At 45.7% G+C, this 24,662-nt stretch overlaps 1 protein-coding gene and 1 long non-coding RNA gene across 3 annotated transcripts in view; one reads left to right on the top strand and one right to left on the bottom strand.

The window, feature by feature from the left end:
* LOC130684949 (uncharacterized) overlaps nt 1–7,534 on the top strand; it is a 38,897-nt gene extending 31,363 nt beyond the window's left edge. The window contains exons 2-3 of the long non-coding RNA XR_008999362.1: nt 3,855–4,101; nt 5,148–7,534. This is a non-coding gene — a long non-coding RNA (uncharacterized LOC130684949). The remainder of the gene's footprint in view (nt 1–3,854; nt 4,102–5,147) is intronic.
* Nucleotides 1–18,462, bottom strand: part of PAPPA2 (pappalysin 2) — a 264,631-nt gene extending 246,169 nt beyond the window's left edge. Inside the window, exons 1-2 of one of the 2 annotated variants that reach the window (XM_057507904.1) lie at nt 18,241–18,462; nt 14,762–16,651 (exon numbers count right to left, since the gene is read on the bottom strand). In XM_057507904.1, the coding sequence (XP_057363887.1) occupies nt 14,762–15,671 (910 nt within the window). In that variant the 5' untranslated portion in view covers nt 15,672–16,651; nt 18,241–18,462. Of the gene's footprint in view, nt 1–14,761; nt 16,754–18,240 lie in introns of those variants that run through there. The other variant, XM_036916746.2, reaches the window with a different exon arrangement.
* Between the last annotated feature and the right edge of the window lie 6,200 nt (nt 18,463–24,662).

Below are 24,662 nucleotides of genomic sequence, written 5' to 3'. Positions count from 1 at the left end.
GCCCTCCTTTTTGTGTCTGCTGCCCAGAGGATGTGCCTCAATACCTGGCTCTGGAGTGGCTAGAGAAGCTTGCATACCCTGGGTCTCATGGGACTGTGGCAACTGGAGAAGTGGTTCCTGGAAGGTTACCACCCTCATGACACTGCATGAACAGCAGACTGAGGTGTGCTCCCCAGGCTTTCTGGGAAAGAGGCTACTTTGCTTGTCCTGAAGCTTTGAACTGAGGGGTAGACTTCAGGCTTGACATATATTTAGTCGCCTATATGGATCTGCTCTCAAGGAACATAGGCTGTGGATGTCATCTGGGCACTCTCCCTCTTCCACGTGCCAGCTCATCAATATCACCCAAAAAAGAGCTTATACGCTCATCTGGCATCCTAATTCTATGATTGCCACCCAGTGAACACCTCCGGCCCACCTGGCTCTGGTGGCCAGTGGGCTTATGCTTGTGATCCAATAGGGCTGCATATATTTCCATACTTTTCAAAGCTGATGCCTGAGGGTCAGGTCTAGCTTCCAGTCAGCCCGAATCTAGGTGCTGAAATCCCTTTGAGACATTGACAGGCCTTGGCACATCCTCAATTTTTAGGAGCCATTAAAAAAAAATAGGCCACTTAGACAAGTACGGGGGTTTAAGAGACAATCAAGACCTGAGGCAGTTGGAATAAGGTTCATCTGCTAAATGAGGCTACTCCTTCAAGACTAAGAGAGGTGGTTGTTTCACCTATTATATAGAAACCAACACAGAGAGTCAAGCAACATGAATAAACAGAGGACTATGTACCAAATGAAAGAACAAGATAAAACCTGGAAAGAAAACTAAATGAAATAGAGATAAGTAATTTACCTGATGACTTCAAAGTAATTATCATAAAGATGCACAGTGAACTGGGGAGAAGAGTGAATAAACATAGTGAGAACTTCAACAAAGAAATGCTAAGTATAAGAATGCACCAAACTGAAGTCATGGAGCTGAAGAATACAATAATTGAACTGAAAAATATACTACAGGAATTCAAGAACAAACTAGATGAAGCAGAAGAAAGGATCAATCAACTCAAAGACAAGTGACTTCCTTAAACTGAAAAGAAAGGGTACTAATTAGTAACAAGAACACATATAAAAGAATAAATCTCACCGGAAAGGTAAATATACAACAAAGGTAGTGATTAATCACTCATAAAGCTAGTATGGAGGTTAAAAACATAGAAAGAGTACAAATAACTATGATTATGATGATTAGTTAAGTGATACACAAGATATAAAGATATGAAATATGCCACCAAAAAAATAAAACACTGAGGTGGAGAGAGTAATAATGTCAAACTTTACAATGGGATCAAACTAAAGTTGTTATCAATAACAACAGTCTTAAAATGGACTGTTATAATAAAGTTGAATGAAAACATCTTAAAAAAATAGACTGTTAAAGATGTAAGTTTTTACATGGAAGCCTTATGATAACCACAGAGCCAAAACCTCTGGTAAGTACACAAAAGATAACAAGAAAGGAATATGTATGTACATCAAACCACAAAGGAAGAACTTAAGAGAAGAAGAAAGGAACCAAGAGGAACTACAAAAACAGCCAGAAAACAATTACCAAAATGACAATAAGCACATACCTACCAATAATTACACTAAAGGTAAATGGACTAAATTCTCTAATCAGATAGTGAGTTGTGGAATGGATGGAAAAAAAAGACCCATCTGTATGCTGCCCACTAGAGACTCACCTTAGATGTCAGGACACATACAGATTGAAAATGAAGAGACGGAAAAAGATATTCCAAGCAAATGAAAACCAAAAGAAAGCTGGAGTGGCTAAATTCATATCAGAGAAAATCAACATGCATAGGAATAGACAAGGAAGAGTGTTACAAAATGTTAAAGGGGTCAATCCAACAAGAAGATGTAACATTTGCAAATGTTTATGCATAATGTATTTTATGATCATTTGAAGATCAACTACATTAATATAGGTAAAGCCTGATTATACTAAACACTAAAAAATGTAAGCTGTTATTAATTGCAGCTATTTTTATCTTGTTTGCTGCTACATCTCCAGTGCCTAGAATGGAATCTAGCACATTTTAGACACTCCATAACTATCTGTTGAATAAACTAATTCATTAAGAAGTATACTTAATTGATTTGTTTACTAATTATCTAGGACTGCAGGTAGGGCATTGGTAAAATTAAAATCAGATATGTTGGTTGTAATAGGTCACAAAGGACATTGAATAAGAGTTAACTAGTTTGGATTTCACACTCTGGATGACAAATCAGGAGCCACTGAAGGGTTTTAAGTAGAGAAAGACAGGACAGAGCAGGTGGTGACATACTCAGATTTGTTAGAAAACTATAATGATGCTAGAAAATTTAAATAACAATGATAACATAAGTACAAAAATAAATTAGCTAGGAAATACTAAGTTGATGATTTCCATTTCTATGTGGTCTGAGGTCATCTAAAAGAATTGTGCACTGCTTGGGAAAGTTTAGAAAGCAAAGGGCTTGGGCCACTGTGAAGCCCAGAACTGTGAAGAAATAGGCCCATCATTACCACTGACCTGAAATAAACCCAGGGCAGCAGGAGTTCCTTCCTAAGGAAGCTTCCTTGATCATTGTAGAAAAGAGCAACATGGCTTTAGGCACTTATCACCCACCACCTGGGTTGTTAGCTCTGTTCTTGCTGAAAAAGTAATGCGTAGGGTCCAGAGAAAACTACCTAGAGGGCCAACCTGGAGTTCTAGTGTGCCTTCCAGAGAGTGGCCAATGACTTCAGAGACTCAGGAGGATCTCCAGGACAACCTTGCCTCAGTCTCAACTTCCTCAGCCTCTCCAAGGCTTACGAGTCTGCACAAATGGCCATGGAGAGCCAGTGCAGCAGCCAACGGAGAATCAAAAAGGTAGTTAATACTATTCTGGTTAATAGAGCAGACTGTGGAGTGAGGCACACTACATCAGCCAAACTTAACAACTTCACAAACTTGAGCAACATTGAGCAATTCTCTGTATCTCATTTGCCCACACACAAAATGAAGATAATAATAATAATACCTAATATACAGGGTTTGGGGAAGATTAAACTAACAAGTAAAACAATAGAAACAGTGCTTAGCAGGTACTAAGCACTCAATATTGTTATTCATTGTTAATACTATTAGAATCATTTTAACATATACAGCCTTATCTCTTCAACTAAACACTTTGAGAGCAAGTAATCCTGCCTTACACTTCCCCACACTCTTCATTGCAGCAAAGCCAATGTTTTGCCCATAGTAGGAATGGTAATTTTCTAATGGATTAAATTCACAAGAGCTAGTTAGCAAAACTGCCAAGAGTATCCTCCCAGTTGACAATGACCTTCTAAAAACTCCATTCCTCTAACAAACAAAGAAAAACCCCTTATCTAATAAAGAGCAATTCTTTCCTCCCCATGCTACTCCCCACAATAGGAACAGTTACTGCCCACAATGCCCTTATAGAAATGTGCTGGCTTTTCACCTCTTCCCACATTATCTACTATAGATCCAGAAGCATCTAGAGCAACCATCAGACTCCCCCCGATTCCCAGGCAATTTCCCCTACTTTGTACCAACATCGTCCATTATCTCAGTATATGCAAGCAACTTTAAATTGTTTTCCCCACATAAGGAAATAAATAACTGAAGTTTAATAAGTACTACAATGTTCCTTATGTCTAGTCAATTCCACCAAAAAGAAAGAAACAAAAGAAAGAAGGTAATCTAGCAATTTTAAACACGTGGATTTTTTAAAAATATCATTTCAACCATTGTTAATAACCTTTGAGAACAAGCAGTATGAAATTTCCTGATCATTCAACCCAGTCTGCAGGTCCTGGGAGTGAGCTTAAGCCACCCATCAATGTGCAGGGGACAAAGGACCGTGGTTTACATAACAAGCATCCGAAATGTGAGAGGTGTGGGATGGCTGCTTTCCCTCAGCCCAAGTGGAGAGCTGTGTGCCAGCTTCTCTTTCTATCAATCTGATCTCCCACCTTAACAAAAATGGGAAAGCATGTCCTGGGAATTCTAACAACACAACAGAAAGGAAATAAACCCCCAAATGCAGAAGGTAGGTTGTGCAAAGGTAAGAGAACCATATGACATTCCACCTCTTAGAAAGCCTGGAGTATTTTGAATGAAAGTACTTTGAATCTTGATAAAGATACCTCAGTAGCCAGCACAGGCTAGTCCTGGGAGAGACAAGCCAGGGGTACCCACAGCAAGATGCCTCTGCCCTTCTCCTGCGACCTTACCCCAGCTCCATCCAAGTCCCTGTGAAAAGTCTTTTATAAATCCAGATAAACAGCACCAAGGGCAATTTCCTGTTTTTCCCTTTCCCCCGCCAAATAAATAATTCTGAGATCCCTCTCAGAAATTTGCTTTGGCATTCCTTTTAGTAAGTGCAGTTTATGGAGTCAATGCTGCCCTAAGAAAGTGTTTAAATCGTGCAAAATATATACTTGATGATTCAGAGGCTTTGCAGGAGGCTTTACTTAAAGGCAGCTTGAAGAAGATCCTCTTGCAATGAAAATAACCTCCCATCTTATCAATCAGCTCAGGGCAGATGTTTGCATTTCAGGTTTTCTTAAAGTGAGACTTCATTGTACTTTCACAGCGTTAGTATTTGTCCGATGTGTCTTATATTCACCCAGTGGACATGTACAGCCCATGTTTACTTAATAATATCGAAACCTTTTTACCTCTGCCATGTGGTCACGGATAATCCCAGGGAGACTCTGACTGCTTTCTAGGAAGCAAGTTATACCCAGGAACCACACAAAACCAAATACTGTGCCAGTCAGAACCTAAAGGCTCAGAGGCCTTTTTCCTGCCAGTCTGAAAGCCCAAGAAGAAACCAGAGGATACAGGGTGTGTGTTCTCAAACTGAATTCTGGAGATCTTCAGAACTCAGTGCTCAAAGAGCACACTTAAAGCTGGCCTCTGAGTAAACCCCTGCTATGAAACAGCTTTGGCCCCTTGGTCTCTAAGTGAGACAAAGAAAGTAGAAGAAAACAGGAGATCTAATTAACTGACATTTCAGTTTAATGAGGACTAAACTCATGTTTACCTTTTCTTATTGAAAATCTTTCTAACATGTTTTCTTCTGCTTTCCAGTAAAAAGATTTAAATTAACCTAGAGGTAACCTGGAAGAGTCGAGATAACACCAAATCAAGAACCAAGAAACATGGAATGTGGTCCCAACATGCTGCTCTGTGACGTCTGGAAAAGGCCTTTCCTTCTCTGGGTCTCACAGGACCATCAGTGAAGGAGAGGCTTGGCTGCACTGCTGCTAGGCTGGTGTTATTCTGACAATCTGTGCCTAGGATCTCTGGGCTCATTCTGCAGGCTCCAAGGTCTTCATTCATCTCATCACTTCTCATTGTTTATATATCCTGTGACTGCAGCCACAGAAGGTGAAAAGAATTGAGGTGAACCCATATCTGAATGGGCAGATTTTGTTTCTACTAGATTCATCTTTTGAATTCATCTCGAATCATGTGCCTCTGGCTCCTAAAACATGGAATAATGAATACATTATGGTCGGTTGAGGATACTGGTTATTTGGAATCTATAAATAATTCCGCACTAAATCATGTCACAGATTCACATGCATACCTAGGCTAAGAGCTCAGAAAAAAAGGAGAATTTGCATGGACTGCAATAGATGAGGAGGCCTTGGGGAAGAGGGGCACAAACCAGCCCTGACCTGCTCAGCTGGCAGTGCCTTTGGGTCTTTCTTGTGCCACCACATAACCATGGGAGGATGAAAATAGCTGCTAGCATTCAATAAGCATGTATCACTCACCAGGCACAGCTCTAAGCACGTGCTCTGTGTTAATTTATTCAACCACTGCAGCAATTCCATGAAACATCAATGATCTTTACTCCAGTTTTACAGATGAGGGGACTTCAACTTGCCAAGTTTGCACAGCTAGTACAGGGCTGAGGCCCAGAACTTGTCAGCTCCAGGTCCTGAATTCCTGAACACTACATTAAAAGAATTTAGATGGTTAAAGAGATTGAAGTAGGACATTTAAGGTGAGGAGATAGCTTACACAGAGGCCGGGAGCTGGTAGCAGACGGGTCATGGGGAGAGGACAAAAGACTGCCCTCCCTTGGGAACATGGTCGACTCTGGGCCATCAGGAGACATCAGGTTCTATATGGCAAAAGGGGTCTGATTATTCTCCATCCATTTACTCAACCCAAAGTACCCCCTCCACTCCAGGGCCCACCCTGAGCACTGGGGTGACACATAGATTATGCAGATCCCACAAAGGCCCCAGAGGCCTGCAGGCAATCAGAAGGCTCCAACTGCTGAGCTGAACAGCATGAACTTGAACAGGAAGTGGGCACCATCAAGTTCTGGACTAGAGGAAAGGAAGGCTTCAGTTGCAGGGCCAGGAGAAAAGAGAGCTACAGAAGCCCCAGGAACTGTTGCCGTCCTCTTTCCTGCCCCTCTTTCTGCAGCCCAACATACGGCACATCTCTCCTAAGGCCCCAGACCTGCACCTCCTCCACTGCCGTGGCTGGTCCTGGCGAAGGTCAGGCCAGTGACACCCTGTACTCTGTCCGGGGGCCACACCAAGGGAGGAGAGCCTGCCTGAGCTTACCTCCATCTTCAGGATGCACGCCCCAGGCCAGATTATAAGGATATTCTATTGTGCAATTATTTCAAATTATTAATTTACCTTGAAACAAACAGTGTCTAAAATAGACCTCGGCTACGGTTAGTGTTTATTACTATCCTGCATAAAGTTGCAGTTTATTTCAAAAATAGTTCATATCTACTTTGTGCTCAATAAAAAACTGTTGAATAAATGAATTAGTGAGCACATGGATTAAAAATCAAAGAGGCTAGGTACTGCCTGTGTTTTGTGTTATAGGTGTTCCATTCCCCAAAAAAGAGCTTTGTGATAACTGCAGAATTGTGAGAGGACTGGAGAAGGAGTAAAGGCTGGGAAGGCTCGGGACCCAGAGTAGGTTCCCAGGTCCCCTGATGGCCTCTTCATAGGATCAGTGAGACGAACTTTCTCTAGGTACACTCTCTCCTCCTCTCCATTCCACCCACAGGAAAAATGTGAACACATGGCTGCATGTAAGTACTTGTTAAATAAAACGTCTTCAACATTTTCTTGGAACAATTGAGCTTGTATTTGCATACTGTGCCTTTCTGTCCCTTCGTCTTCCACTCTTCTCCTGTGATGTTTATGCCATCTCCCACTTCAGATGGCCTTGAGACTTGAATCACTCTCCCCTTGGAAGCCAATCTCTCTGAAGCTGCGTGTGCTGCTGGCATCCCTCTCTTCCTTAGAGCCGAGGGTCTGCACAGAGTGACTGCCTCTGCTCCGTCTTCGATCCCACTGCTCATTCATATCTCCGCTTCCTGTCATGTGGCACTCCCTCCCACACCTCCAGCTCTTCCCTCTGAAATCACAAGTGGTTTCCTCATTTCCAGATCCAAGGAGCCCACTTCAAACCCGCGGGCTTGTTGGGTGCCACTGCGGGACACCCTATCCTTTCTGCTTTCCCCAGCCCCGCTGCCTGCCAGGCCTCCTCTGTCTCTCCGGTTACCAGCTCTCCTTCCCTAGCCCACAGGAGTCCTCACCCTCATCTAGGCAGCACTGCTCCCTCCCAGTGGCCAGGCTGCAATAACCTAGTTTCAGGCCTGTTCCCACGAGGCTGTGAGCACCTTCCCAGTTCAGCCCCTGCCTGCTCATTTTTTCTTTTCCCAACAAGTGGTTAAATGCTTGCTATTTCACCTCATAGCAGCTCAACAATGGATGAGTGAATAAATTAATGGATGTATGAACAAACAGAACCATGAGTGAATAAATTAATGGATGTATGAACAAACAGAACCAAACCACTTTACATCTTTCCTAACCTTTCTAGCATGTACGATGATTGGTACAAAAGTTAACAGATACTGAGTCACGGCTTCAAAGATGACTCACTTGCTGATTGATTAATGAGTAAGCTCCAAGACTCCCCCTCTGATCAGTCACTGGACTTCCAATCCAGAAATGAGCTATAATAATTGGTCTTGATAACCCAACAGGTTGCATGGCAACGCTTCAACTTCAAAATGTTCTGAGACTTTGGGTTCCAGTGACCATATTGTGTATGTGGTCACTTTTCTTCACCACGCACTTCTGACTCATAAAGAAAATTGAGATGTTTTTGTTTGACCACTGCCCTTTCTTTCCTGGATGCTCTCTTTTTGAAAAATTCCAAAGAGTAGGATTGTTTCAAGGCAGATAATGAACATGAGAATGCTGTTATTTTTTGGACACAAACTTAACATAGAAATATGCTTTCTGGAAGGTGCTAGGGGCATACTGGCAACAGTGGCTGTATGGCCTGCAAAGCCTAAACCGTCTACCATTATCCCTTTACGGAAAAAGTTTGCAGACCCCTGCTCTAGACTCACAGGTCTGGAGTCTTGCTACTTCAATCCTGGCCCACACGCTAGCTGCAGCACCTCGGAGTCTGTTTAAAATGCAGAATCTCAGGCTGCCCCTGACCTACTGAATCTGAATTTGCATTTGTCTGAGTAGCTATATTAGGGCAAGAAGCAGATGCCAAGATGGGATTAAATATACAAGGATTTTATTAGGGGAGACAGCTATGATGGAAGATAGAAAGGGAGCCTGGAAAGGCTGGGAGAGCCTTCAATCCATGGTGCAAATCTCACCTCAAGGGAAGCAAAGAGGGAAGGAAGGCTAGCGGGAGCTCCATAGATGGCCATGCAGTCTAAGGAAGGTTCTGCAAGGCCTTCAAGGATCCTCAAGCCAGAGTTGGCTAAATCTCTCAGAGACTGGCTTGCCTTTATCCCTGTCACACCAAGGTATATGTGGTCTCAGTGCAGATGCAGTGAGGAATTCAGAGCTCAGCACCTGGGGTCTTTGGTCCATGAAACAGCCTGTAGTTCAAGGTCTCATTGCATCCACTGCTTGTTGTAACCTCATGGTAGCCATGACATTTTAAGAAGAATCCCAGGTGATCTCTGTGTATATTTACATTTAAGAAGCAATGCTCTAGAGCATGAACTGGCAAACGTTTTCTACAAAGGGCCCAACTGCAAATATTTCAGGCTTTGCAGGCCATACAGTCTCTGTTGGCCTTACAGTCTCAACTCTGCCATTCAGCATGGAAGCAGCCATAGAGATCACATGGGTGTGGCAGAATTCCAATAAAATTTTATTTGCGAAAACAGTCTTCAGCTTTGGAATTTGAAAGCCACTGACTGCCCTGGTTCCCAGTAAAGAAACTCCATTTACAGAAAGTTCCTCTTGCCATTTTTTCTCATCCCTAGTAGGCACCCAGAAATCCAAATTTCTGCTTTATCTGTATTACAAACATGACTGAGAGTCTCACACTGCTAGAAATTTACGGATGACAAAAGTGAATCAGACGTGCACTTGGCCACTGAGAAACTTTCTGTGGGTAGAAATGAGACAGGTACAGAACTCATCAGGCAGGAAGCAATGTGCACCCCCGGGAAACCACACATGAAGGGCAGTGGAAGCAGGGAAGTAAAGATCACTTTCACACAGGGAATCAGGAAGGCTCCATGGATGAGGGGCAGGGCAGTGAGCAGAGAAAGAAGCGCCAGAGGGGGCAGGTTTTTTACTCTACAACTACACATTCTTCTGGAGGGTCATATAGTCATATGAGGAAAAACTCTCCTACTGACAGATCTGACTTACAACCATCAAGGCCCATGCCTTGTCCACACAAGCAAACTCATACATCTCAGCCTTGTCACAGTGTGCAAACCCACCCCCAAAGACCTCCAGCAGCCCTCATTCATATCCATGGTTCCTCCACGCCAAGGGCAAGGTTGCTATGACTTCACTGTACATCTGGGCCCCCATCAGGGAGCAGAGCTATAAAAAGGAGGGAAATGGGCAATTCCTTAGGATCCCTTGAGGGCAAACACTGGCTTTGACCATTGCTGCAATTTAGGAAGAGGCAGCTGAGGAGGACAGTCCTGGAATCCTCCTCTTCTGTGGAGCTCTGGGAAAGGCATGGACATGGCCCTTTAGCTATCACTGAGTCCTACTTGGCAAAGGGCAGGAGGCATGCATGGCCCTCCCTTTAAATTCCCTTTATATCAGTGTCGATACTCCATAGATGTAGGTATGACTGTCTCCTACGAAGCTCCTATGCCATGTGAATGAAAGTGAATGAAACACACATACATACATGTGAATGAAAGTACTCACCTGAGCACGCAGCCCCCTGATTGAGAGAAGGGGATGCCACAGCATCCTGTGAAATCTCATTTATCAGATGTCATTCAGGACTAAAAGCCATCACTGTGCACTAACAGGCTTTGAACTTTAGGTCAGAGATGCTGGCTATCAGGTAATCCAGAAAGTTCCAAAGTTATGTAAACCATGTGAACAGGTACATTTTTCTGGGGAGCATGCATAGCTTTCATCAGATTGTCAAAAGAGTTTGTTGATCCAAAAAGGGTTTTAGTGCCATTGTCTAATTCATTTAAAATAGTGCTGCCAAGCTAAAAAGAAAAAATGAATTAAAAAGTAGAGTCCTTTCAGGCCTCTGGTTCTACAGTGTTCTCAAGCATCTCAAAACTATCTTGTGAAAAGTCCTATTTACCCCCATTCCTATTTTTACAGCTTAGCACACTAAGTTCCTAAGAAATTAAAGTTAGTGTTCCACCTAAGAAACAATTAAAGGTTAGTGAGTTAGAACCAAAGATGAGTAGGTCAACACACTGCTCTTAGTAATGATTGCCTTCCTGTTAATATCATGTAATAAATAAACACTGCAGGTCAAGCCCTGTGTTGGACACTTTATATACACGACTTATTTAAACATCACAACAATTCTGCAAGACACTATCTCACTTCTCAATCTGAGGACACCAAGGCTCTGAACAGTTCCACGGATTGCCAAAGATTGCAGAACTGGTAAGTGTCCGGGGAAGGGTCCGATTCCTGGTCTGCCCAGCTCTCAAGTTCTTCACTGGCATGTGCTCTGACACTTGGATCCTCAGAGGAGGAAAACTCATCTTCAAGTCAGGGACAGTTTCTTAGACATCTTTGTATTCCCCGCAGTGCCTCACTTTGCATGGCAAGGCACTCAATAAATATTTGTTGGATGAAGAAATGCAGGCTGAGGCTCCAGTTCTGCCCTGGACTTACTGACTCAGTCCCCTGCAACTTCTGCAGGTGGTTGCTCAGCTGGGCAATTTCAGGGAACATTTGAAATCAATTATGGGTGAGGAGGAACCTATTAAAAGTTTCTCTTCTGTGTATGTTGGGGTTGAAGGAGAGGAAACGAAGACGAAAAGGAGGAGAAGGAACAGGGTGGTTTCAGGCTTGGATGCTAGAGCTTAGAGGTTTCACACCAGGATGGGACAGAATTTGACGGAGGGCCACTGCTCAGTTCCAACAGCCCATCCCAAAGGGCTCCTGACCCCAGTTCCTCCTAGGTGACCACACAGTCCTAAGTTGCCAGGCCCCTGAGTACTTGCTTTTATGGAGGCCCCCACACTGGGACACCTGTACACAGTCCTTTCTTGGGCCTCATTTGCCCTGCCTCAGAGCTACAGGAAACAGGCAACTTCAGAAGGCCCAGTGCTGTCACCTCCTCTAGGATCCAGAGAGACACTCAGCACCTCAAGTTTATGAGGTCTACATTGTCCTTGGCCCTAAATAAAAGTAACCTGGCAATCCATTCTGGAGTCCAACATCCTATTTGGAAGAATGTGGGAATCTGGGGAGGGAGGTAACTGGTTGATTTTGTTTTCTCTGCTAGTTGCTACAAGTGCGAGTTAGTCATAGCCCAAAAAATGCCACTTTAGCCCTTTCACGTGGGCCCTAAAGAAAGACTTGTATGAAGCGAACCCTAAGCGATGCCTACCAACAGCACTCTGGGAGGGGATGATTAAATGCAGCCTTGAGGCCAGGGCAGGGACAGCCCTCCTGGAAACCAGACACATTCCCCACTACAGGGCTTGCAGAGCCGCCTACTGCCCTGTTCACGAGGCAACACTGCCACCTAGTGCCCGGTATAGGAGGCAGTCCCTGAAGCTTCTCACCTCAGAGGCTTTCGCTACAGACTGGTGTGGCCAAGTTGCTTGACATCTGCTGAAGAGAAAATACCCAAGCTTGTTAGACCGAGAAGCGGGGAAATGGGTCTAAGTTAAGTACTGGAAGCTGAGGTTTGGGAACTGTTGGAGTGCCTTGCATTACCCTCAGTGGAGGAGCAGAACATCAACAGTCGAATTGTTTTTAGCTCCCAGGAAAACAATGCAATTGTTATCATTCTGCATAGGTGAGGGCCAGTCATCCTAGGAATAGGCAGTGACCAACTAAAGGATCAGTGCCAGGGTTAAGAGAGGAAGATGGGCTGACCCACTGATAAGAATTAGTAAATTAGTGCAAGCTGGGGACCTTCACTCCTGAGGTACTACCTTTGGCCACCTCATGGTCCTCAGCCATGGGGCCCACAGATGACATGTAAGCAGTTAAGCACAGTGAGTAGACAAGGATGCCTACGCTCCTGGGAACCTGGTTGCTAGAATCCTACAGAATGAAGGCCTTGTCCCCAGCCCCATCTTTCCCAGACTTTTACCCTAAATCCTTCCTGAATATTTTCTGATGTGCACAAATCTGAAGAAAGATACATGGTTGAAGGTGGAGCAGAGGCAGACCTGGGTAATCCCTGCCCTCAACCTTCCCAGTGTGGACTAAAAGGGAAATACCATTACACCACGGGGCCACTTTGATTTCAAGAGAAAGAAACCTCAGAAGCTAGACTGTCTGCAAAAGATTTCCTGCCTAATTTTACATGCTTAGGGAGGTTAAGAGAGTTCAGATGGTCGTTCTGGAGGAGGATCTGAGGGTGTGAGCTGTGGCGAGGTGGGAGGTCCGGGGGGTGGGCTAAGCAGGTAGCAAGGGAGGGAGGTGCCTTAGCTGGAAGCCAGTAGGGAAGCCGCTCTCCTCTCTGCAGAGAGTGAGGCAGAAGGACACAGAAGGGACAGAATGGGGGTCAGGTACCCACTGTTCTGAATTTGTTCCCTCAGGTTTGGGTTTAAAAACTCAAAGCAATCGTCCCTTAGAGCCTCCCTCATATGTTCCTGCTGGATCCCGCTCTCATCCTTCACAGCCAAGGAACTGATCCCACGTCCCTATGTTGCTACTGCAAGGGGAGGGGTGAGCAAAGTTGCGAGTCTCGGTCTAGATTGCAAGCACATCGTTTCCCTGGCAGATGGGTACTAGGAAGTGAGATTAGGCAGCAAGAAGATGTCATCTGGGAAAACTGTGGATTTGCCAGCTCTGATCAGATAATCGTCTCATTATTTCTTCCATTTGGCTGGCCCCAGAATAAGGATTTCCTTCTACTCTTTCTCTGCCCCCACCTATCTTACAGCCCAGCCTCTCCCTCCTCATCTTACCCCCTCTCCCACCCCAAAATAAAATAAAACAAAACCACAAGACTCTCCAGTGCTCAGTGTCTGGGAATCCCAGCTTCCAAAGGAGAAATCACAGCCAAAGAGGGGGAGACAGCATGTCCGGAAGGGATGTTCCAGCAACACCCCACTGAGAGAGGCTCCCTCCTTCCAGATTTCTTTCTCTGATCTGAAACTTATTTGCAGGCGTCCTGCAACCTGAGGAGTTTTTCATCTGGGGAGCTGTTGAGCATGTCAGGGGCTCTGGAGACCTGCAGCAAGCGTGCCTCTGGCATGCACCTCATAGCTTTGGCTTCCCCGTCAATGTAATAGGACTGGCAAATGTCGAAGGGTGTTGTGGGTAATCCAGATCAATAAGATGAGAATCGTTCTCCAGCGTGTGCCTAGCCTTGTGTGGGGTTCTGTCACGGGGGATCCAAAAGGGTAACAAGAGAGTAAATGATGAAACAGCACTTCTAATCCCCCACCTCTTGCTTGAAACCCATCCCCCTTGGGTAAGGCAAGGAGTCAGTTACTCCTAACCCCACTTTTTTCTGTGTCCAAGATCAGGGTATAGTGGAAAATGAATGTGGGTAATACTCCCAGACAAAGCCTCTGACTAAAACCACAGATTTATACAAGGTTCATTTTCAGGTCCCTCTTACAACACCCAGGGCTAGGAGTCCTGGGTCCTAGCTTCTGAGTGCCCACCTTTTCCAGCACAGTCTCCCATTTCTTGGCTGGACACATGATTGTTAGACCAAGTGAAGGGAACCCCAGGACCTGACCCAGGCAACAGCTTTCTGGCAAGTTCCAGGGCTGCTCAAAGACAAGAGAAGCAGTCAGGACCCAGTGGCCATGTACCTGGCAGCCTTGCTGCCCACTGCCTGGCCCAGCCCCGGCATGACTCACGGCCCAGGTCCTTGCACTCCCGTGAAGCATCTCTTCCTGGACTATGAGAAATGGAGTGAGACACCTCTTCCCCATTGACAAGGAAGCCCTTTAAAGAGGGTTAAGTGAGTGAGCTGAAGGTCTCCTAAGAGCAAGCACAATGTACAGAGCCATATGAGATCAATACTCACAGGGACAAATGCTCCTGTAGTCATAGAGGCGTTACTGCAGACAATGACTGGAATCCTGCTCTGCTGATGGATCAAGCCCCTCTCCCCCTCCCTACCCAGCCCTTCCTGGCTCTCACACTCTGGCCCCCTTCCTCTCCTTGCCCCCTATGCTTAACCCAGCCAAAAGTGAAGCCACCCGCACCCCGAGGACCACAGAAAGCCCAGGAGTGGGGTATTACCTGCGATGACGGCTGGGTTGTTCTGTCCTCCCTCCGGCTTCACCCAGGCTTCCACTGTGAACGCCTCCCGGGGAATCTCAGCCAGCACTTCTGGACGCAGCATCAGCCGCTCCCGCCTCCCGGAGAAGTACAGGACAGGCAGTCCTCCGTGGGGGCTCAAGGTCTCGGCCTCCCAGTAGGGGTCCTCCCCGTTCGGGGTGCTGTCCTCCAATGGACTGGTTCTGACCCCGTGCACAAGGGGGTGCTTGGGCCAAGGTTGGAAATGCCGGGGAGAGACATCAGGGTCTCCCCGGATGCCCTCTGCCTGCTTCTTCGCCACCTGGCGCCGCCGCCTGGTCTTCATCCAGCCCTTCCTTCGGGTCACTGGTTTGGGCTCCTTCGGGTATGTGAAGGTGGTAATGGTGGCAGCCGTGGCTGAGTTTTCCTGAGTCCCAGCCTTACCTAGAGGCTCCTTGGATCCTCGTTCACCAAGATAAGTGTCACTGTCTCCCAGAAGCTCAGCTTGCCCAGTAGGACCACCCCCGACCTGCCGGGCGGCCAGCCGTTCAGCCTCACTCCTCACTCCCGCACTTGCATCTGGGTCTGGGGGACGGTGGTGCGCAGCCGTCGCCTCGGCGTCTGACTTACTGCGTCCTGCATGGCGGGTGTCCTGATCCCCCACAGGGTAGGGCCTCAGGTAGCTCCCAGGCCTGCTGGGGTAGACCCCAAAGAGGTGATGCTGGGGAGCAGCTCTGGGTCTTTGAAGTTGGGCCCCCAGCCAGCAGCGTTCTCCTCCCGACAGCACCTGGTTCAGGGGACCGCTCTGAGCCAGTGACTGCTTGCGTGACACGCCAAGCTCAGAGCTGGCAGTACTGAGTGTCCCCCCAGCGAGAATCACCAGGCTTAGTGTCAGGATCTTTAAGCACATCATACCTCCCCCCAGCAATTTATGAAGAACCAGAAGTCAACTTCTGGGTACCACACTGGAATGATGGGGAGAAGAGAAAGAGAAGGCTGGCCGTGAATTTGCAGTCGCCGGGGAAACTGTGTTGTTCACGGACCAAACTTTTCCAAGCAGCCCCAGAAGAGTGTCTTTTGTTCTGCAACCTGCTCTGGGGGTCGTGCCAGTGTGGCCTCTGTGTCTCCCCGTGCGTGTGCTTCCTCGTCCTTCCACCCTTCCTCTCTCTCCTAAACTAAGCTCTAGTTTAGTCTTTGCAGAATGAAGTTCATTTCTCTGGGTTCCCTTGAATTTCTTCCTAGACAGCTCAGGTTTCTCCTTCCTTCCTCCCTCTCTTCCTTCCTTCCTTCCTTTTTCCCTTCCTTCCTTTCTTTCTTGTCCTTTCCTCAATAGCTCCTCCCCCTGCTGATACTAGGAGAGGGACATGGACATGAGCCAAACCCTCCCAAACACGCACTCATTCACAGACACAGCCCTCACCACCTGAAGTCATTCAAAAGAAGGTTATCCTCTCATTTGCATTTCTTTCACCTTTCTCCTTCTTTGGAAAGAGTTACTTTTTCTTTGTAGTTCTTACTCTAAAATGCATTTACCTTCCAACAAATCCCAGGAGAACTTGTAACCAGAGACACAGAATTTGATGCTTACCACCTAAAAATGCAAAAAGAATCTGGGGGCACAAGAAATCCAAACTGGTACTTAACTTTCAGTCTCCAGATATCCTTCTCAGCCAGGTCCCCATCCAGCTCCCAGCCTGACCTGCGCAGGTCAGAACGTCTCCCTCAGCTCCCTTGGGAGGCGGGTGTTGAAGGTTTTTTGTTTCAGTCCCCTTCCAACTTGTTGGTAGGTTGCAAGTCTCCAAAAAGTTCTCCTTTGGGGTGCCCGTCTGATGTCCTGATAACCTTATGAGTCTGAGAGACCTTGACTTCACCTCCTGGGAGTCTTGCAGGTCCCTGGGAAGACGGGAAAGAGAGAGAGAAGAGCATACCCTTCAGAGGACCTGTTCTCTCCAGTCCCTCCTGCTCCCCTTCTCTCCTTTTCTTTCTGTCTGTAATTATCTTCTTGTTTGTTTCATTTAAAGACAATGATGATGTCAAAGCTAGTAAGTTCGGTGCATCACTCCACCTACTCCCTGTCCCCTCCTTCCTCCTGAACACCTCCCCACCTCACTGAGGCGCAGGGGTGGCTGCTACTCTTGGTTCCCCCAGTAAACATCTCAGGCTTTCTCTTTCAGCAGCCGCAGCCTACACAATCAATAGCAATCAGTGCTGTTTGGAGCACTCTTTTCTGTATGTATCCTAGCTCTCAGACACACACACACACACATGCACACGCACACGTGCTGTGAACAGACCTGCTTACTGCCTAATCAATCCATACCAGCCTCTTAGGGACTATTTGCATCTCTTTCTTTTGTTTGGCCACAAACCTCCTGTATTTTTTTCTTATTTCAATCATTTGGGATTTAAAAGAACAATACCCCCCAAATTCACTTTATATTGGACATTGTGGAAAGGGGAAATCAATTATCCTGCCATAAGAAGCATTTAAGTGGAAATGCCATAAATTCGTATACCACATAGATCTTATTTTCTCGGAAGTTTCTCACTCTGAAGTTACTAAAAGTTACCATATGCTGAGTGAGCCAATAAACAAATGAGGTGCTCAAAATAAGTAATTTACAGCAATCAACATCTAGATCCAAGCAACTACCTTTTTTCAATTGATTTGCAATGAATGGATAGAATGGGGAAGCACAAAATGTGATTCTAGTGTCTATAATAATGTTTGCCTAGATGCAGGTTATGTCCAAGAGTCCCACCCCCTAAACACATGTGCATGTACACTCAAACACAGAGCATGGTTCTGAATTCTCAGCACAGAGAAGAATGGTTGTCCACAGGTGGGTACAAAACAGGTAGAGAAATATTTGGGGGTCCTTCATTCGAAAATAAGAAAAATCACTTGTGGTTCTAAAATTACTGCATGTGTTGCCCCCATTTAAAACGTGCAGCCCACATACTCTAGAGTAAGATCACACTGCCTTTTCTCGTGGGTCACCTCATCGTCTTCTAACCCCCTCTACCCCAGCTAATAGCTGACTTACTTGCTTTAAGAATGCTGTGTTTTAAACACCCCATCCCTGGCATGCCCTGTTTCCCTAGCAGCATCCCCTGGAGCTCCAAACAAGTTCCCAAAGAAGATCTCAATTTGGGCACGTGGCTATAACAACACAGAAATCTCTGATCCTGAACTGTCCTTTTCCCTTTTATCACCTCCCTGTCCCCCTTCACTTTTCCAACTTAGTCTATTTATTTTCCCCCCAAGGCAGATAAGAGAGTCTGGGATTTGTAAGGGAGTAGGGGGATATGTAGAGAAAGACAGAAAAGCAGAGGAGAGAGACAGAGACACCAGGAAAGAAAGGAGGGTAAGAAGGAGAGGATCCTTAGCTTAAATGAAGAGAAGACACTCAGGTAAGAAAAAGAGAAGACTTCCCCCTCCCTCATGCCACCCCCACGACCCTCAGAAAAAGGTTCCATACCATGCAGTTCAGCAAGGAGGGATAACACAGCAAGGAGGAATTCCACCGTGCTTTTCTCCCCCTGTTACTGTGCGGATGATCTTGCATCCCCTATAGATCTCTCCTGGCTCCCAGCTGCTAGTAATCCATTCATAAGGTTTCAAGAAGCTACACAAAACTCAAGCTTCCAGTTTAGTTTCTCTCTCTCTCCCCTTCATTCCTTTGCTCACCACTCTCCTTCAGCTCTTGGCAGTCCAAAGTTTAAAAAAAAAATGTTGAACCATTTCTGTGTTTTCCTCCTGTTGTAACTTTTGCTGTGACATCATAACCCTGCCCACCAACACCCCACCTCTCGCTCTCCTTTCCATCCCACCCCTCATCATACCCCCCAAAACACCCACCACGGGGAGGCAGGGCTCCTGTCAGTTCCAACGTGTGAAAACACAAAGCTACTAGAAGGTGCCCCTCTCCCCTAACCCCCTCCCCTCCCCCCCTCCCCGCCTTACCCACCGCTCAGCCACGGCTCTCTCAAGGCTTTTAACAATGATCCCATCTGTTTGACATGTGCGGAAAGGTGGGCTGGATTCAAATAATCTGTCAAGTGGATCAGATCAAAAACACAGCAGCCCCCTCCTCAATGCCACCACGCACGCACACACATCATACCCCAGCAAAAGTGTGAGAGAAGTCAGACTCACACAGCTCCCACCCTGGATGCCAGGGAGAAAGACACCACGCATGCCAAAGGAAACGCACATTTATATATACATAAATTTTGTGGCTTATTTGTTTATGACAAACACCGCACCCCTGTCTCCTTCTGCTCTTCCCCAAGCCCTGCCACTCCGCAAGTGCACAGATTTGAAAGCTGGTAGAATCTGTTTTGAAATCTCCAACGAGAGGGTTTTTCCCCCTTTTTCACTCCAAAGCACTATCTGTGGCGATCAGACTCTAGCAGGGCTGCCAGCAAATGCAGGAGGCCCCTTCTAGGGTACAGGCTTTCAAACCAGTGAAGCTAGAGGGAATGGATTTAAGGACACACAGCAGGAGCTGGCTGAATTTATTTTATTTTGACGGGGGTAGTTGGGGGAGGAATATCATTTCTGAAATGCCCAAGGAATGAAGGGAGAGAATATGGATTTCTTAAACAGTTTTTGCAAGAGGAGCCGGTGTCTTGTTCTGCAGGTAAATCTATAAGGCAAGAAATTGGAGCTGACAGATAAACAAGGAGCGAGAGGGAGAGGGGGGAAGGGGGAGGGGAGAGGGAGAGGGTTTGGGGACATGGGGAAGAGGAGAGGGGAAAAGAAGGGGAGAGGGACTGAGGGGCCGAGGGGCCAAGAGGGAGGAGGGAGAGGCGAAAGGGGGAGGGGGACGAAGGGAAAGGAGAAGAGTCTGGGAGGGGAAGGACTGAGGAAGAAAAGCAGGGGAGAGAGGAGGGAGGACTGGGACAGAGCAAGAGCAAAGGCGAAAGGTGGGGAGACACGGGACATGCGGAGACCAGGAAGGCAGTTGGAGCCATAAAGAAACCACAGAGGCAGGTGAAGAGACACTCTAAAATGGAACAGAGGTGAGGTTTTAGACACAGAAAACAAAGGACACACAGTGAGAGGACTAGCTCTTAGTGATCGGACACATTTTACAAAATCAGATTGCTGGGGTTCAACATTGTTTCTTTAAGTAAACCCCTATTCTGTCTTCCTTCCCTGCCTACATCTGTTCCTCCAGTGCCCACATCCATCCTCCTTCATTCACCTGTTTGTTCCCTGCGTTATCTTCCTCTGGAGAATTCACTAGTCAAATTCAGGTGTACCTCCTCTCCCCCCCAAAAAGATCCTCCACCGGTAGCAACCCTTTCCTTTGCTTCTATCCACAAAGGGCCCTGGATCCTTTTATCTAAAGATTGAGCTGTTTGTAACAATCTGCACTTCACTGCAACCCAGATTATATTATGTTTCCTTTAAGCCCAGGAAGTCAGGGCTGTTTTGCTTGTGTCTGCTGCCATAGTGGGGCTGGTCAGTTTCCATTAGCATTGTCATCATTATTATTAAGAATCTTTGAGCAAAGGGAGGAGCCGGTCCACGTTGGCATCCACCTGCAATATAGAGCATTAGTGGGGAGAGAGAGAGGTGGGTGGAGAGAGACCCCTTAATGTGGTCACTGATCGCCTCTGATCTTCTGATTCCAAAATCGGATCCTTTGAGGGAAAAGCTCAGCTGGGAGCTGGCCAGGGAGCGTAGTAATAAAAGCCTCCAGAATACAACCAAATGCAGTATCTATATATAGGCGCCGGATCTGTTGTAGCTACTTGCAGTCTAAAATGACACCCGGAAACAAACATTTCAGCAATATGTTTACTGGAATCTTATTCTGCTAAGCTGGAAAGAGTGAGCTACTCTGAAAGATTTCACTTGAGGGCTCAGGGTTGGTGCTCGCCTGTCTCCGCACTGCTCCAGTGCTCAGAGCTGAGAGTCAGTTGCTCTGTCATTCATGGGGGTCACTTGAGATTCCTTTGGCGTGACCTCCCACAGCCCCCCTTTTTCTGGGTGAGTTAACGAGGGCGGAGTCACACAGTAAGTGGCAGGGCCAGGTACGGCATCCAGGTCTCCTCTGGTACGCACCTGTCTTGCTGTCTGAGATCCACATGCCAACGGGGTGGGAGGAGGGCATAATCAAACACTGGCCTCTCATGTTCTGCATCCAGGCAAAACGGCCCAGGGAATATGTATTGGTGGTATGTGTCCTCAGAATCATACAGCACTCAGAAGGAAATGCAAATCTGGATTTCATGTTCCTCCCTGTGCATTTGGAGCCAAGAGAGGCCCTATCTTTTTGTCAAACTGTTTGGTACTCCGTATGTTAGATAATCGTATCTTTTTCCACAACGCTGTTACTATTTCAATTATTTTCAGTGTCAGTGGTAGTGTTTTGCAAAGTGCTCTTCATCCAAATAGATCAAAGTATTTTATACACAGGTCAGGCTCCCCAAACTTTCAGACATTGCATAGTGGAGGCAACATGCCAGAGATCTACTTCCCCCCATGACAGCCCCTCTTGGGTATTTCCTGTAACATTTTGAGTCATGGAGCCGGCTTGTAGAGGCCTTTGCTGGGGAGGAGTTTAACAGTGGTGCCGGATCATGCCCTGCTCATCAGAGGAACAGAGGCTCAGCAGGGTTGCTACTTAAATTAGGATCGCATTTACACAGAGAGCCCCTTCAGAAGGCAGCCTCATAACAAGAATAACACGCAGACTTATGTACTTGCTTTTCCTTTGACCTAATGCACATTTATGCACATTCTTTCTTCCTAACCACAATGACACAGATGCAAGGCAAATTGTGTGCCCGTTTTACAGATAAGGATACTGAGGCTCAAAGTTGAGCAGTTTACCCAAGGCCCTGCTGACACTAAGAATACAGCCAGGACAAATCTCAAATGCATTATGCTAAGTGAAAGAAGGCAGATGGAGAGGCCACATGTGTATGATTTCATTTATATGACATTCTGGAAAAGGAAAACTATACAGAAGGAATAGATTCATGGTTGTCAGAAGCTGAGGGTCAGGGAAAAAGCACAAATGGATTCTGGGGTTATAGGACTGTTCTCTATTTTGAGTGTGGTGATGATGGATGACTGCCTGCATTTGTCAAAACTCAAAAAAACTGTGGACTAAAAAGGTTATATATGCAAATTGTACCTCCATAAATCTGGGGTAGGGAATGAGGAGGAAAAGGTGCCAGGGTCTTTTGATTCTGTCTACATCTACATATATTACCAAAGACCATGGCACTACTTGGTCATGGGTTGGGGCTACTCAAGCTAGATTCTCCACTTACCCTCTCACTAATCCTGAGGAGACCCTGTGGAACCAGACTGAAATGAAGCACAGCTGGTTTCTAGCCCCAGCTTCATCAACCCGGAGGACCCGCACAAATCAAATAACCATTCATGAACACTGGTCAATGAGCAGGCCCCTGCTCTGCCATTCAACATCACCTGACCTTGGGCACGTAATGAAATTCTCTGAACAGTTTTCAAAATGAGATTGGAATAGAAGACCTCTCAGTTGCCTTCCAGGTCACACTTTTGAGATTCACTAATTTTTCAACCTACCACTTTTCTAAGATTCTGTTTTCTTATTTATACTTAAAAAAAAGTGCCCACTTGCTATAAATATCACAGAGACTCAAGTGTCACAAGGAATGGAACCCATGACACTTATTTTAGTCCTTAAAGAAAGCCATATATTCAAATGTAACTTCACTGTAACACTGACATACAGAAACAGAGGTAGTATGGGGGGAGATTTCAAGCTCAGTTATACTGAGAAAGATGTCCCAAATGTATGTGCCACTGTCATATATGTAGCAAGTCAAATATCAGGACACATGGTATTGATATGAAAATACATAGGAGCAGTTTTTAAATTCAAAACTCTGCTAGAATCTTAAAATCTGGTAATTCCTCCAAGATGGTGATATTAACAATATTAATAATAATAATAATTAACATGTATTACAACATAGAAGGTACTGTTCTGGTCATGTTATACGTATTGGTTAAATCCCCACAATGGTTCTATGAGGTGGGTACTTTTATTATCTCCATTTTCAAATGAAGAAAAATAGCAGCAGTTAATGTTTACTGAGCATATAGTCTTCCCTGGCTGAGGGGTCAATGACTCCAAGAAATGTGGTGCCAGCTGATAGCAGCAGCTAGGTTCAGACTCCACTTCCACTGGTGTTCAGCGACCATCTGCATATCCCCGAGGATGCCGGGTCTCACACTCCTTGCCCCAGATCCATAACGTTCCCACTGAAGTCTAAGGGACATATAACCAACCAGTTACAAATGGAAAACAAGTCATGTCCCCAACGCAACTCCATCTGGGAGGTATCATGCAAGATGGATGAATGTTGGGATACTTATTATAACTTATACAAGCTTTTAGTACCACTAACAGCTATTCATTGAAGGTCTATGAACCTTCACAAAATACATACTTCCTGTGTTAAGGTCAGCTATGATACAGAATGTGGGTTTTAGTCCACATTCTAAATACTGATCAGGACTCATGTCATTTAATTGCCGAAATGTGGTCCATATGTAAATATTTCAGAGTGGATATGCCTCCCAGATGTCTTAGGAAAGGGAGCAGGCCTGTGAAAATTTTTTTAAAAAGCAGGAAATTTACCCTTTTTAAACCCTAGCCAGCCCAGCCTTTCCATAGATCACAGTCACAGTGAGAGGCAGGTCTTGCCTTGTGCAGACCAAGGTGGTCTGAGCCCCTAAGCTTGTCGGCTATCCTAACTCATTCAATAGAGACCCTGTCCAGTAGGTACCAAGAAAAGTTCAAGTTCTTTTCTGCAGACTACACTCTACCTAGTGTGGTATGGTTAAGAGGATAGAATCTGGGGATGATAATCATGGAATCCAATCCGGAACCCTCCCCAGTGGTCTGTGTGGTCTGGGGCAGGTTTCAGAGACATCATTGAAGATAAGAGCGTGCCAGAGGGGCGAGGCCCTAATGAACATTTCTCAGTAATGTATTGGGACAGAGTAAGTACTTAATAAACATTAGTATGACTGAAGAAGTCAAGTCCTTCAAATTTTCTACCTTACAGTTTTAAACTTCCAGTCACTCCCATGATCCATGTAGATGTCAGTTCTCATTGTACTCACAAGACAAGCCCTCCCTGCGTCCCAATTGTTCTTATTTATCCAAATCTGTCATTCTTAATCCTGTCAGTCCCATGAGTCTCATTTTTATAGCAAACATTTTGTATCAAAAATTCGAACATACTATGACCTACCTTCTGTAATTTCAAAACAAGTTAATGCTCTGTAATATTTAAAAAGAAAATCATCTACAATGAAATAAAATGAATTTCAATACATCAATATTTCTGACACAACTGCATTAAAAGACAAATGAATAATCAAATGCCTGAAACTACTTCTCATGAGTTAAGTTTGGATTTAAGAGAAATAAGAAAATACTCAACAAACATTATACTGACTTCTCTATACTGTTCTTTATACCGACATTCTGAAATCAGGGCTAGTTAGGTACATCAGTGTATACTTGCGGAGTCAGCATGACTCAGTTGTTCCCAATGCAGACAGATCGGTGCTCAGGGAGGACAGGGTTTCCCATTCTGGGCAAGTTCACTAGGAATTCGCCAAGATCAAATAACAACAATGGAAGATTGTGTAAAAAGGGGCTCACACCAAAGTTTATTCTCCTGGTGATCACCTGGCTGTCAGGCCCTGCTCCAGTCTCTGCCCCAGGTGCCACTTCCGCCTGGGGCTCCGTCCCCACTGCCCTAGCACAGGGCTCCACGGCTTCCGTCTGCCAGCCTCCACTCTGCCCTTTCCTCTTGCCTAGACTCTCTTCTTTCTTCTTAGCGTAGGGCTCTCCCAGCTTCTCTCTCTGCTGCTTCC

Source organism: Manis pentadactyla, chromosome 9 (assembly GCF_030020395.1).
Source record: "Manis pentadactyla isolate mManPen7 chromosome 9, mManPen7.hap1, whole genome shotgun sequence".
Taxonomy (NCBI): domain Eukaryota; kingdom Metazoa; phylum Chordata; class Mammalia; order Pholidota; family Manidae; genus Manis; species Manis pentadactyla.
This window is presented reverse-complemented; position numbering and strand designations above follow the sequence as displayed.